This window comes from Aulonocara stuartgranti, assembly GCF_965226115.1.
Source record: "Aulonocara stuartgranti genome assembly, chromosome: 18".
Classification (NCBI taxonomy): Eukaryota; Metazoa; Chordata; class Actinopteri; order Cichliformes; family Cichlidae; genus Aulonocara; species Aulonocara stuartgranti.
Window position 1 is genome coordinate 34,846,374 of NC_138954.1, and position 15,538 is coordinate 34,861,911.

The window sequence follows — 15,538 nt, forward strand, 5'->3', positions numbered from 1 at the left end:
CCTCTGTAACGGTGGGAGGGAAGACTTTATCTACTAGAGTTTGAGCAAATGTTTTATGCAGGTATGGGCACAAAATCTCACTAAATTCAAAGCTCAAAGTATATCTGCTTGGTGTACAAAAAGATTTTACTGATTTTTGCTGAGAGTAGATTATTATATTCATATTTTAAAGACAGTATTCTCTTATGTAGCAGGATGGATGGCGTTTAGGCTTTCTCTTTATCCAAATCTTTAATTTGTTTGTCCAAGTCCAGGAGCTTAGCCCGGTTTCTCTTCCTTCTGGCTGATTCAAAAGAGATAATAGCATCGCTTAAATAGGCTCCCAAAGTGTAGCAGGCTTAGTTTCTGAGTTGCCAGTTCCATCAATACGGAGAGATCTGTGTTTCTAAATATTCATGAAAATCCTTCTCGCGTAACAATAGAGGGTTAAGCCTCCATATTTGCTGCGGTCTAGTTGCATTTTAGATGTTTTAGGTTAATGTGACAGGGGAGTGACCTGAGATGACATGATACAGTGGCTTGCAAAAATATTCGGCCCCCTTGAACTTTCCCACATTTTGTCACATTACAGCCACAAACATGAATCTATTTTATTGGAATTCCACAAAGACCAACACAAAGTGGTGCACACGTGAGAAGTGGAACGAAAATCATACATGATTCCAAACATTTTCCCAAATAAATAACTGCAAAGTGGGGTGTGCGTAATTATTCAGCCCCCTGAGTCAATACTATGTAGAACCAGCTTTTGCTGCAGTTCCAGCTGCCAGTCTTTTAGGGTCTGTCTCTACCAGCTTTGCACATCTACAGACTGAAATCTTTGCCCATTCTTCTTTGAAACAGCTCCAGCTCAGTCAGATTAGATGGACAGCGTTTGTGATAGAGATGGACCGATCCGATATTAAGTATCGGTATCGGTCTGATACTGACGTAAATTACTGAATCGGATATCGGAGAGAAATAAAAAATGTAATCCGATCCATTAAATATCAAAAAAGCACCTCAGAAAACTTGCGACATGGCCTAACTCGGCTCATAACCATAGCACGTCGGAGCAGTATGCGTCACGTGATAGAACGGCTGTGGCGTGCGAGACCTGTCGGCGGTCTGGTTGAGCATTTGTAGCCTCACTACCATTTCATCTCCGACAAAGTGATCCCAGAGAGAAGTAAAACAAGTGTGTAAGTTCATCTCTGAATGTTTGTAAAGCATTCCCACGTTACGTTTAACAACCGATATATGGAGCGACCGCCTCTCTCTCTCTCCCTCTCCTGCTGCTACTTCAATCATGAAACTGATAAATGATCAGCTGATCGGCTTTTCTCTCTTCTTTGTTTTTGTCTCACTTTGCACCAGAAAGAGGAAACCAGCGGCTGAACAACAGCAGCACGTTTAAGCTTGATAAGCTGTTGTTAGAATTTATTTAATATTTCTTTCTACACCAGGATCTTTTTCTACGCAGCTGACGGCTGTAACTGTTGTTTTGATTTGGTGCTGTATAAATAAAATTGAATTGAATTGAGTATTGCTAACTTTATCTCATAATTAAAGAGTCTGTCCTCTTTTGTCTGTTTAATTGTATTCTTGAGCTCGGTTGTCTGTTTTCTTATGTTTTGTTCAGTTCTGTTGTTTTTATTTGTTGTTTTTATTTTTAATGGTGATGTTACTGTAAAAGATAAAGTTTAAAACTCAATAAAGACATGGAAGAAAAAAAAAGAAGGCAAATCCAATTAAATTCAATTCAACATTATTTATAAAGCACTTTGAAATAGCCAGCATAGGACCAAAGTGCTGTACAGTATGTAGTTAGGAATAATAGATAAAACACGCGTTGGACAGCTTGGGTTGTGTCATTCAGCCAGGGATCAGATTGAGTTTTAGGCTGCCTGGTTTTTAATGAAGCCACAGTGTCCAAAGCAGTCTGGCAGGTGGAATAAAACCACCTGTTCCTCAGTCCGGCTGCATAAAAACTCCAGGATTTTACAGTTTGGATTAAAAACTGCTGAAAGCTGCTCAACAGTGGAGGAGTTAAAAACGCAACAGCAGCAGCGCTGCTACAGGCAAGAGGAACTTCAAAAATAACAATACTATGGTCAGAAAACACAGCATCACAAATCTCTACGTTGAAAACAGAAAAAACGAGATAAAACAAGATCAAGTGTGTTTCCACGTTCATGTGTGTGACAGTTCACACATTCCACAAGATTAAAACAAAATCGCTGAGGTTTAAAAAGCCCTTTGCCATGGGCATATCAGGGCAACACGTGAATATTAAAATCCCCAACAAGAAGAACACAATCATATTTTGGCATGCTAAGAAGTCATTCACAAAGTCTTTATTGTATTCTGGAGGACAATTGTTAGAGCCAATGCATAGAAAAATATTTTTGGTACCATTTCAGTTATTATGTTACATGTTTGGTTTATATAAGACGTTATCAGAGAATATATGCCGCGTGTTTAATTTTTGTCTGGAAAGATAAAAATGATGGCGCATGTGTGGTAGCAGGTTAGAATGAGCCAGTACGGCAATGGAAATGTGCGCTGTAGCAGCAAAGAGCTTTTTGACTGTGACATCGTTTGTTTGTATGTACGAGTCAGAAGTAGAAGAATTATTTTTTCATCGCTTGGGACAGAAATTCGCCACTACAATGATAAACCACCGCGCACAACACTGTGTGAGAGCAGCCCTGCTCAAACAGCCAGTTCAAAGCTGCTGAATGGTGTGGATAACTGCTTACATTTAAAATGACCTTTAAAAATCATTGCAGCCCAACATCTGCGGTGAATTAAAATAGCAGCAATCGCAGGTTGTTCAGAGAAGATGCTACATTTAACAGTGCTCAGCCACGTCTCACACACGCACAGAAAATCCAGTCCTCGGGATATGAAGAGAGCCTTCAGAATAAAAGTTTCGTTTGCTAGGGACCTAGCATTTACCAGACCAGTCTTGACAGTAAGCGGTGGATCTGCGTTGTTAGCCATCCTAGAAGCCCGACACAGAGGCCACAGGTTCTGCAAATTCACTCCAAGCCAGCTGGGACAAGCAGAGCAGGGTTTTCGGGGCTGGAACGTCCCATCCAGACTGGCGACAGGTACCAGCCAGTCATCGACAGGTTCCAGTGAATGCAGAGAGATAGAGAAGCGAGGCACCGCTCCGTGTTTTTTGGATAAGGGCGTACAAGAGCACCTTAAAGAAACTTCCAGCTTCACCAGGCAGCCATTACAGCGCCCCCGGTGACGGGGCACTTACGCCGGAGAGGTAGAGCTGGGATATGGCACAGCTGAGTTGGGATCTCAAATTTTTATGTCCAGCTTGGTTCAACTTTGCCAGATCTTTGGCAGAAAGTCAAAAAGCATTCATGTGAGTGAAAACTGATGAAACCCACCTTTATATATTTTCAATTTCTTGATTTTATTAAATTTACAGAACTCAAGTAGCCTTGGGATCTGCCAACAATGATTCCTGCAACATTTTCAATCAATAACATGATAAATGATGCCAAAGTGACACAGATTGTTGACATTTACATTTCTGTAGCCTATTGTCCAGAGGTTTATCTATAAGTGAATGAGAGTTTAGTGTTGACCTCTAACCTGTGTGTCTTTGTGTCTTACCATGGTCCGCTCACTGTGGGTGTGTTCTGCTGGTGTTGGTGCCAGTTGGTCCAGTTCGTCAGACTCCTGAAGACCTGTTCTCCTCTGCAGGGCAGGACTGCCCTCTCTGCTGCGAGGATGCACCTTCACAACATGACAACATGTCTTACACACCACAGACAAAATAAGGTGCTCACATTTTGCTGCTTTACAGTTGTTACTGCCATACCGCTAGTTAATGTATTTTGTTTTGCACTATGCATATTTTATATGTCATCAGCAGAGATGGGCAGTAACGCATTACTTGTAACGCGTTACTGTAATCTGATTACTTTTTTCAGGTAACGAGTAAAGTAAGGGGTTACTATTGCAAAAACAGTAATTAGATTACCGTTACTTTCCCGTAGGAACGCTGTGTTACTGCGTCACTAAAACCATAATTTTTTGCGAGAATGTCTCATGACAGTGACGTAAGCGAGTGCGACGTTCGTGACAACAGCTGTGTGCAGATCAACAATGGATCACATATCGAGTGCAGAGAGAGTATGAGCGTGCAGCGTTTAAAGCGTGGAAGTACTGACCTTACTTTGAGTTTGATTCCATAAAAAGTGACAAAAACATTAGTGTCCGTTGTGCGTGGGAAGAAAACTTCTTTTTACAGCGAAAAAACCCCTAAACTTCCAACAAGCACCGAGTAGCTACGACGTAATGGGAAACTCAGAGAGAAACTCGCGGATTCTTCCACTGACCGCGGCACACCTGCACCAGGGTAAACCTCCGCCCACCCCACTCCTGCTTTACAGGTGAAAATAGAGCAACAGGACCGCTGAGTCTTTGACTTTATTTATTTTCTGCTGTGTTTTACTTGCATCTATTTGAAAGAGTGAGTGTAAACACAAAAAAAAAAATTATTTTCTGTGCTGGAATGTGCAGAAAATAGGTTTAAATGTTAAACAAATTTCTTCCAGTCAGAGAATGTTGCATATAATTTAATTTTTGCTTGATGCATAAAGTTAAAAGATTAAAACTAATAAAACAAGTTTTAAAAAGAGACTTTTCCATTTGATTACATTTTGTATGATGGATTATGCAGAAAAAGTAGAATTGGGCTGTAGAATTGGGCACGATTTACAACCTCTTCAGGTTGTAAATCGTGTTTTTAAAAAGTAACTAAGTAACTAAGTAATTAATTACTTTTGAAAATAAGTAATCAGTAAAGTAACAGGATTACTTTTTTGGGGAAGTAATCGGTAATTAGTTACTGATTACTTTTTTCAAGTAACTTGACCAACACTGGTCATCAGGTCATTTATTTTGGAAATTCTCATGTAGGAACTATTGTACTGCATGTTGTTTCCGCTGGAGCACCTGAGTGACATGCACGCCCATGTTGAAGTATGAACATGGTAAGTTGAAGCAGGAGAGGGCAACTTAAGTCAGCGGAAGTTAAAGTGTTCTTAAAAGTATCTGTAAAGTGCTCATTTCTGCCTCTAAGCATGGGTCAGCCTGCGAGGTATGTTGTATATGTTATATAGATCATTTTATGTCTGTGTTTTACTCGTCTTACTATCTCATTGAATTTTATGTTGGTTTTTTTTCAACGGTGGCCTAGTTTGTGATCAAGGTGCTATAACAATATCAATCCCAAGATTATACAATTCATATGAAAGCCACCTTCATGCCATCAGTAAAAAGAACTCTTAAAGAGTTCTTTAATGACTTTAAGAAGAGATGAAAGTGATCAGTTATGCAGCCCAAGAACTATTATCCATATGGTACCTTAGCCACAGTGGGTGAGTGCCGTCCGGGGATGGGTTTCAGAGGGAGACCGGGGGAATGTTGGGAGGTCTGGACCACAGAAGGTGGTGTGCTCTTCGTTCCGTGGGCCACAATTAGAGACGGCAAGCCCACCAACCTGGTCTCAGCCTGGCTCCCAGAGAGAGAAGGAGTGAGCTGAGGCAGCCTGACTGAGGACCGAGGTTGGGGTTTTGGGGAGTTCTGAAGACTCTGGGTCTTTGCTGGTCCGTTGCCCAGTTCAACAGCTTCTACCGGCTCTAACTGGGCTGATCTGGGTGATGGGACCAACTCTGACACACACCTGGTGAAAACAGGAGCATTTTCAAGAGCGTTTTCTTGAGCAGTTTTAACTCTGAGTGAAAATACTGAGTACCTGCGGAGAGAGCTGAGGGTGTCAGTCAGGGCTTTGACCCTCTTTAACATGGAGTCCATCTTAAGAGGCGCCTCCTTCAGGAAACGCATTGCCTCTACCTCCTGCCTCAACACCAAGCGCATCTTCATCTGCAGCTCTGGAAACTCACCTGGAAGATACCAAACAAGGAAGGGAACTTTACTCTGAGTACACTACCAAAATCTACATGACATTAGGGCTGCCACAAACGATTATTTTGATAGTCGACTAGTCACCGATTATTTTTGCGATTAGTCGATTAATCAGATCATCATCCATTGGACGTAAAACGTACAGCTTATTGCACCAGCAGCATCTGCTCTTATATAACTATCATTAGCTTACAGCTTTAAGTGTTTAACCCTTTAGAGCCGATCGGAGCGGGCACGCTCTGTTTTGCGTAACTATTTTTAAATCCTGGTAGCACTGCAATCATGTAAGCTAGCGCAAAAATTTTTTTTGCATATGAAACCGGAGGAGTTGTACTTACATCTTATGCCATCAGCTTGTCCTAGGTCACGGTTTCCTTCCACATATAGCTTTGCAAAAACTGCATAAAAAGCACTTGCAGCAACAAAAACATAATATTCCAGAAACACGCTTTGCCGATCCGATCAGCTGTTCATAACACTTCCTACGTTGGAATAGACGTCAGCGCGAACTTTTGCATTTCCGCCATTACCTGCCCGAAACCGGAAGTGACGTCATTTTCGCGGAAATGTAGTCTTTTTTACCATCAGGGCCTCAGGGCCTATGCTGGTCTTTTTAAAAGTTATGTTTGACTTTATGACTTTCTGTGTCGTTTCTGGGATGCTTACGACTCATATTGCACTGCTGGAAATAGTTTATTTTGATGCATATGCTGCTTTTTTGCAAATTTGCAGTATAATATTTATTTTCGTTTTTCCTGCAGTGAATAAAAATTGGTGTATTTCAAAAATAAAACTATGAAGACACTCAAAATAAATTTCCTGTGGTGGGAAACTATTTTGTGCAACTTTTTTGTATTTACAGTTTTGAGGGATAAGCCTCTTAAATTTCTCTAACTAGAAATATATGTTAAAAAAGCAAAAACGATTTTCAATTTTTTTGTAGTTTATTGCACTTTTTTGCAATTTATGTAATTACTATGCACTTAATGAATACATATTATTAAAATCTGGGCTATAATGGTTGTATTGATGTATAGCAACTTGAAATGCTCCCAAAAATGGCTCCACAGCATGTAAAAATATAATATAAGCTCTGGCGGACTTGGTTCTATGGTAGGTCTTAAAAGGTTAAGGTATGTGCTAACTAAAAATAAAGACAAGATGATAGTTTGTTTCAGTGAAGTTTAATAAACTCCTTGCTATCTAAAATATAACAGGACACCGGAGTAGATTCTCCAGCATCTCACACTTCTGATAATCAGCTGTCTGCTTGACGTTTATTCAGCTGTGTAAAAACTATAACTTTAATCTCAGCCAAACAGATTTACTCAGGAACAAATAAAATACTAAAAAAAAAAAAAAAAAAAAGCCAAACAATAACATTTTTAAGTTATCTAAGTGACTCATATGTTTAACCTGAGTAGCGAAAGACGGCGGTGGGTTTGAAAACGATTTGCCGGGAGTCCGGTGTTCTCACGGCTCTAGTGAGCCTAGCCCCCGGCTAACTATCGAGCTAGTGGGTAACAGACGTCTCCGAAAACGTCGGAGCGCTTTTGAAAATATGTGGTGTCTTGATAAACTGAGCAGATATTTGAGGTTTACACAGCTACATTCCCGCCTGAAAATATGTTAAACGTTTATTTTGTGACCCAGAAAGAATAATAAGAGTAATATTAAAACTAACCAGCTGCCGCCATTGTTGGAAACTGAGCTGGGCTGCGCTATGAATTCTGGGATACAGCTTCTTCTTCTTCGGGGTTTAACGGCAGCTGGCATCCTTGTACATGCAGTGCTGCCATCTTCTGTTTCAATCCGTTATTACACTCTTAAATCCTGCTATTATTCCTGCGTCTTTTGTGATCTTACAAAGCTTCAAACGACGCGTCGACTATTAAATCAGTCGTCGACGATTTTGATAGTCGACGTAATCGTGACTAGTCGACTAATCGTGGCAGCCCTACATGACATATCAGGTTAATTATTTATTTCATTATTTCAATAACTCCCAGAGGTGACTGATTGAATTTTTTGAGCTTTTAATTAATTAATTATTAAAATCACTATAATATTTATTAGAACATTACATGACCAAACCATTCATATATCAAAATACAGATCTAATGCACCTATTACATGTTGGCCAATAAAATGATTGGTTCAACCTTTCACTGAGTCACCCTAAACCAGGTGTCGGCAACCTTTAACACCCAAACACCCGGGTCCAAATGGCTCATTTGGACCCGGTTTCCATGGAATAGAAAATACTGGGAGCCGCAAATACTTTTTGACATCTTAAATGAAGATAACACTGCATATTGTTTTTTCATCTTTGCACTTTGTATAAAAGTGTGTTGCTTTTGAAATCCACGAGGTGCTACAGAGAAAGTTAAATTTTACTTACGTAATGAACACATTTTGAAGATAAATCAATAATAACAAAAACGAAACTTGTCGACTTGAAGGTGTTTTTCAAATGAGTTAAAAAGCTGAACTTAAATCATCCATGTAGCAAACAAAAAATTTCATGTCACAAAAAATGTCACAAAAATGTCATTTTTATATCGCCTTTGACCAGAAATTAGCAGAATTTATAAAATATAATAGAAAAAAAGGTCTATGTCACTAAACAATTAAAAATTAATGTCTGCAAAATATCAGCATAAATATTTATTTCACCTGGTTAATGTTCCTGAACATTTGCTCACAGCGTCTGCAAAGCAGGGCTGTGCGAGGTCACTTTCATCTTTATGCAGGACTGTAAGCTGTCGTCTGTGAGGTGTGAGCGGTGTTTGTGGAGAACATGTATACGTGGATCCAAAGATCGACCGGACTCCAAATGCATATTTCTTCGTGTTTATGTGTCGGGGATGGCATTCCATGTTTGTCCGGTCTTCAAAGGGTGTCAACATCACTCCATTTGTGATCCTGAACAAGAGTGGCCTTCTGATGGGCAACATCTCGACCCTCTGTCAAGCGTTTGAATTCGTACACCCACATATCTTTGTCAGCTATGTCAGCCAGCTCCAGATCAGGTTGACTTACACCTGCAAATGCAGGGAGGGAGGGATCGATGGTCAGGGGAGTGATAATGTGTTTTTTCCTCTCCGAACTCTTGGAATTGTTTCCCAAAACGATGCTTGCATCGTGGTGATTGCAGACTGCAAATATTCTGCATTTATTACCTTGTGACCTTGTTTAAACTCTCTTAAAGAGGGGAAGTGAGACAGTGTGCCTCTCTGTAAATCTCTGACTAAAACTGTCGGCTTGCGCTCAAGCCCTAACACCTCCTCCAGCATGTGCCTGCCCTGAAGAGTTGTATTCAGCTTGTTCAGGTTTGCTATCATGTCCACCGTCAAGTGCAGCCTTTCCAGCCACTCTGGCTGTTCAGAAAAGGCGAGCAGTTTGCTGCTCATGAAAGTTTTCACCTCTTCCAGACGTGCACCAAAGCGTTTCAGCACCTCTCCTCTGGACAGCCACCAGACTCTGTTATACATGAGGAGATCAGAGTACGTGCTCTGCATCTCATCCAATAACAAATGGAACTGACGGTGATTTAAACATTTTGCTATTATTTTATTGCTAATCTGAATGACAACATTCATGACCTCTGTGCATTCTGGAGGAAAGGTTTGCGTGCACAATGTCTCTTGGTGCAGGATGCAGTGAAATGTCAGCAGCTTTCTATCCAGTGACTTCTGCAGCAATGCCAAGAAGCCCCCGTGCACACCAATCAGACTTGGCGCCCCATCAGTAGCCACTGACACTAGGTGGGTTGTTTCCATTTCTTTAGCTCTTAAACAATCAAGCACAGCTTCACAGACGTCCTTCTCCAGTGTCTGGCATTTTAGTGGTATCATCTCAATCATTTCTTCCTGTGGTGGTGCGGCTTCCCATGCCTGACTATTTCCTGAGTGGTCACAAAATCTGCATGTATAGTTGAATTTGCCAATTTCATCCTTCCGCATCAGTTCCGAAACAGCTTTTTTCCTCTCTTCTCCCTCTGGATATTTATCAGCAAAGGTCGTGTGTTTAGTTTGGACATGTCTTGCGACATGTAAGCTTTTATTGTTAGCCAGTCTCTCTCCACAGATTAGGCATACTGGTAGGCCAGAATGAATCTGCCCAGGTATCATTAATTATTCTGTTTCTTCAGATATTTTTCTTTTCTTACTTTTCTCCGGCTTCCAATTTGAACTACAATTTAAAAAAGAACTAACAAAAATAAAGTACACCTCAATTAAATACTTATAACTTATTTTCCCACGCCACGCAGAGCCGCAGTATAAAGATGAAAGAGCCGCATGCACTGCAGGTCGCTGACCCCTGCCCTAAACCCACTAACCTTTGAGAATGGCCAGAGTTTCCCCGACCCCCCGTAGGCTCATCGCTCCTTCCTCTACATCTCTCAGAGTTACACTCAGCTGGCTTGAACCGGTAATGGAGCTTCTTTGCAAATGGTCCACATAGTCCTCCAGTTCACTGCAAAGTAAAGAACACAGAAGACAGAAACATGGCATTAACAGTCACAGGCAGCAGAGTCAACTGTGTGACGGCCTGCTGTAGAAACAAGATGGCAGCAGAGAGCAGGTTTAAGGAGTCACAGTCACTGGTCCTGTGTGTGGCCGTAATAATCAGTGATTATTCCGTTAATTCTTTTTGTGAATAACTTGAAAACTGCTGCACCTAAAAGTCTGCTACATGAAATGTTCAAGTGACTGGAATGTTCTGACATGGTATCTTGTAGCTTGCCAGCACTTTACTAGATAGACCAGCCTGACAACATAAACACACATAAGCCATCATCAGAAGTGATGTATGTATAAAAGCTTGGGTGCTGCAAGGTTAGACTAGATTGAACTTCAATTTCATTGCACAGCTTACAAGTAATATAAAAGTACATATGCAGTTAGCCTCTAACCTCAAGGGTAGGAGCAATAAATGCATAGACACTATGCACATAAATATACATAATATAATAACCAGAGCTAAGTGAGCAACATCAAGCAGGTCTACAGAGTGACACAACACCCCCACCTGACATAATCTGACCACCTCTCACTGGTCCTCATCCCTGCCTACATCCCCTGCAGCAAACAGACCCATCCAGGCACCTGGGTCATTAAAACATGGCTAGATGGTGCTCTCCTCCAACTACAGGACTGTTTTGATATAACAGCCTGGTCCATCTTTGAACAACGGGACCTGGAGACCTTCAGTCAGTCTGTCCCTTTCTACATCAAGTGTTGTGTAGATGTGACAGTGACAGAAACCAAACGTGTTTATCTTAACCCAAAGCTTTATGGCTGTGGTTAAAGGCTGCGCAGATCCTCACAGGTGGAATGACTGTCTCACTGCGTCCCACATCAGCAGCGATGACGCGCTGTGAGAAACCCTGCTTATGCAGTTCAACAACGCGACCACGTTCACGTTGCCTTTGTCATCAGAACGTCATGACAGCGTGACTACCTGACAGAAAATGACAATGAATCCACATCTTTGCCACAGATTTGGCCTTTTAAAGGCGTGTGATCCTAACCTTTTGATCAGCTGTAAAACAGCCTGTTTCAGTTTAAGTGCTGTTTTCAATAAACTGCATGTTCAAAAATGTTTTGCTCCCATTTCTTCTTGTTGCATGTTGAAGCTCTACTTGGAAACTTGTTAAGATCCAACCATGCAAAATATGATTTTTGGCCATTTTTCAAGTGGTCTTAAACTTTTGATCGGGACTGTTTACTGAGTTTATTGTCTACTGAAGCATATTTTCAATATGCAATAAAATTCCAAAATAAATTAGGCAAGGAAAAAAGTATTCCTTTTGTTCTATGTTCCAGCCTCAGCTACTTTGACATAGTAACATCTCCTCTAATATTTCCACCTCTGATGAATCTCCCAAGTGTTAGCTTTATTATAGATACCAAGAGCACGAACCTCAGAAAGAACCTTGGGGCTTAAGAGAGTAGGCTGGCTTGATATGTTGGTATCTGGTTAAACGTGTGTTTGAATTCGCATAGAGAAACATAACTGTGTCCCAGTTATTCTGAAACTCCTACTCATGAACCTTCATAAATGCCAAACCATGTTAGCAGAGTACGTTGAAAAAAGAAGTTAATGTGTAGCATGTTATTATGTGAACGAATTATGATGTGTTTGGACGACCATGCCATACCAAATCAAATCACTTCCCACCCCACTCCTCTATTTTTAACAATTGCTTTTTAACATTAGGCCTACAAGTTGATATGTCACGCCATGCATGCCACCAATGATTTGACTTCAGCTGCATTTTACACTATAAATGGTCATGATGTCAGACCACATCTGTGAATGTTGGAAGGACTAAATCATGGTCAGTCAGTGCTTTAACTTTAAATGAAAGAGGACAGCTGAAATCTTGACATCAGCATCTATTTAGGTCAGCAACTCTTAAAGTCTGATGTAAAGACACTACACATAACTACTCGTTTATATAACAGCTGGAAGGGAACAGATCTAAACAAGGTTGGACAAGGGCTACCATGGGCTCAAGCAAAGGTAGGACTTTTGGAGTTGCAGTAAAAGCTTTCACTGGGAGTGGGGTGGCTCTGTCGGCCAACGGTGACGTTGAGTCACATCAGGGGATGATTCCTTTGGTTGCAAAAAGAAATCTATGGGAAATCGAACCTTCAGCAGCAGTTATGACCTCAACAAATATTTTGCTGATAAGTTTATGGTTTCAGTTGCTAGTTTCAAGTTTCATTGTAAAACTGCATTAGATAAATTTCAATTGAACATAATGTTAATTTTGTAAATGATTATCCCAGTTATAGTCCAGCATGATGATAAAGCAAGTCATGTATCTCAGTTTCTGCATTAGATCCACTCCTCACTTGTTTGGATTAAAACCACCAAGATATTGATGCTTAGGATTGAAAATGGCATCTGAACAAACCACAAGACTGCCAGAGCAATTTGCTTTAGAGATATGACACCAAAGTGATGTTTATCCATAATGCACAGCATAACGTTTGGAAAAAAAACCCTAATACAGCATAGCAGCACAAACACCTAACACCAACCGTCAGAACGGTGGTGGAAGGATGAAAATTCGGGCATCTTGCCGTTACCAAGTCCACTATGAACTCATCTGTTCACCTGTTCAGTATTCTAGAGTCAAATGTGAGGCCATCTATCTTACAGCTAAAGCTTGGATCAAACTTGGTCATCAACAAGACAATATGGAAATCTACAAGAGCTTATCATCTATAATAATGGCTGAAAAAGAAAAGAATCAAGGTGCTGCAGTGGTCCAAAGTGCAGACCTCAACCGGACTGAAATGCTGTGGCGGGCCATTCAAACAGCTGAGCACAGACCAAACTTAAACAATGCTGTAAAGAGAAGGGAAAATTTCTACAAGTTAATGCTGTGAAATGTGGTTCTACAAGCTACTGATTCATGGGGTGTCCTTAGTTATTAATAGCGTTACATCCCTGGGTGGATCCTATCCACTGGATACTGTGGCTCACAAATAGCTCACATAACTCACAGATGCAGGCCTTGCAGCAGTTAACTCAGAAGGTGAAGAGGAAATGATGTCTCACTATGTTAACGGGTCTTCATATAGGCTGCAAAAACTGCTTGTTTCTTTATTTTAAAAAGGCCTTCGTAAAACTAGAACATTACTATTTGCCAATGATCGAGGAAAAACTAGATCATTTTAAAAGCCCTTAGTTAAACCCAGCTGTCTTAGTTAATTTTAAGTCAGTTTCAAGCCTTCTCTTTATCTCAGAAATAGAGATGGACCGATCCGATATTACGTATCGGTATCGGTCCGATACTGACCTAAATTACTGGATCGGATATCGGAGAAAAATAAAAAATGTAATCCGATCCATTAAATATCACGAAAGCACCTCACAAAACTTGCAACACGCCGTAACTCGCCTCAGAACGACGTTAGCACGTCGGAGCAGTATGCATCACGTGATAGAGCAGCTGTGGCATGCGGGACCGGTCTGGATAGCATGTGGAGCTTCGCTAGCAACCTGGCATTTCATCTCCGACAAAGTTATCCCGAGAGAAGTAAAGCAAGTGTGTAAGTCCATCTCTGAATGTTTGTAAAGCATTCCCACGTTAAGCTTAACGAGCGACTGCCTCTCGCTCTCCGGCTGCTACTTCAATCGTGAAACTGCTTAAATCAGCTGATCGGCTTTTCTGTGGCGAGTCCGTCTCTCTTGTTTGTTTTTGGTCCACTTTGCACCAGAAAGAGGAAACCAGCGGCTGAACAACAGCAGCACGTTTAAGCTTGATAAGCTGTTGTTAGAATTTATTTAATATTACTTTCTACACCAGGATCTTTTTCTACGTAGCTGACGCTGGTAACTGTGCAGGGGCGGATCTAGCAAAGTTTAGCCAGGGGGGCCGATAGGTCATTAACAGGGAAAAGGGGGCACAAAGACATACTTTTCTTTCTTATTCTCATTTAAAATGTCTAGCTTTTAATAAATAATTATCTGACACCCAAAGTTTTAATTTGATGTAAAATGAATAGAAGTCCATTACTGTATATAGTAACTGTTAAGTCTAATATATATACCCTAGTAAGCTATAGTACATTTTCCTTTGGGAAGGTACCATCTGTGCAGTCTGCAATTTTGTTGAAGAAAGATGTTGAATCTATTTAATATTTCTTGAAAAATAATTGATTTCTGTGCATTTTTTTTTTTACACTGCATCAAATTAAGGTTGATTACGTCGATTAAGCATCATGAGGTGGCGCGTGAGGGGTGGTTCCCTATTTTTTATTTATTTATTTTTGTTGTTGCTGGGAGTTGGAACCCTATTAGTTAGGTTGCTTAATATTTACGCTAAGTACTCTTTAAAATACCAGAATAGGGAGGATGGTGCAGGTTTAAGTTTATTAGATTGATCAGTATTGCTGAACTATGAAATATTTTTTTTGTATACAGGTATAACAGAATAGCTTTAGTGTAGTTGTTGTTTTAAACTTGAGTATGAACTTGCAGACTTGCAAAATGCAGCAAGATATTTTAAAAAACAGTTTTGTTGATTAAAAAACACTATATCGGATTCATATCGGTATCGGCAGATATCCAAATTTATGATATCGGTATCGGTATCGGACATAAAAAAGTGGTATCGTGCCATCTCTACTCAGAAATTCTTGAAAGAGAAAGTTGTGAAACAGCTAAGTGATCATCTGCAGAGGAACAATTTATTTGAAAAGTTAACTCAGGTTTCAGAGCTCATCACAGCACAGAAACAGCATTAGTGAAGGTTACGAATGATCTTCTTGTGGCCTCTGACAGCAGGTCTGTCATAACAGACCAGCACAGTGTGGTTCATGGCTACTCCTTCAAAAGATTAGTATTTTTAAAAAATTCTTGAATTCTTAAATTCATTTTCTTACCTAAGCTGTGTGAGTATTTTCTCCTCTTCAGCGAGGTAGAGGCTCCTCTCCTCTTCCAATTCAGCTCTCTGTCTGAATGCTGCCTCCTCAAATCGAGCCAGCCGATCACACATCAACACCACTAGCTCGTGGCCTGCCATCTGCAGTGTAGAACTCACAGTCTCTTGGTTTGATAGCTGAAAAACATCCAGCAA

At 40.5% G+C, this 15,538-nt stretch overlaps 1 protein-coding gene across 3 annotated transcripts in view; it reads right to left on the reverse strand.

Moving 5' to 3' along the window:
• LOC309694157 (uncharacterized protein) overlaps positions 1 to 15,538 on the reverse strand; it is a 70,386-nt gene that overhangs the window by 21,668 nt on the left and 33,180 nt on the right. For all 3 annotated transcript variants that reach the window (XM_082513978.1, XM_082513977.1, XM_082513976.1), the window contains exons 11-15: positions 15,345 to 15,520; positions 10,280 to 10,416; positions 5,768 to 5,915; positions 5,377 to 5,695; positions 3,619 to 3,741 (exon numbers count right to left, since the gene is read on the reverse strand). In XM_082513978.1, coding sequence (XP_082370104.1) covers positions 3,619 to 3,741; positions 5,377 to 5,695; positions 5,768 to 5,915; positions 10,280 to 10,416; positions 15,345 to 15,520 — 903 coding nt within the window. The remainder of the gene's footprint in view (positions 1 to 3,618; positions 3,742 to 5,376; positions 5,696 to 5,767; positions 5,916 to 10,279; positions 10,417 to 15,344; positions 15,521 to 15,538) is intronic.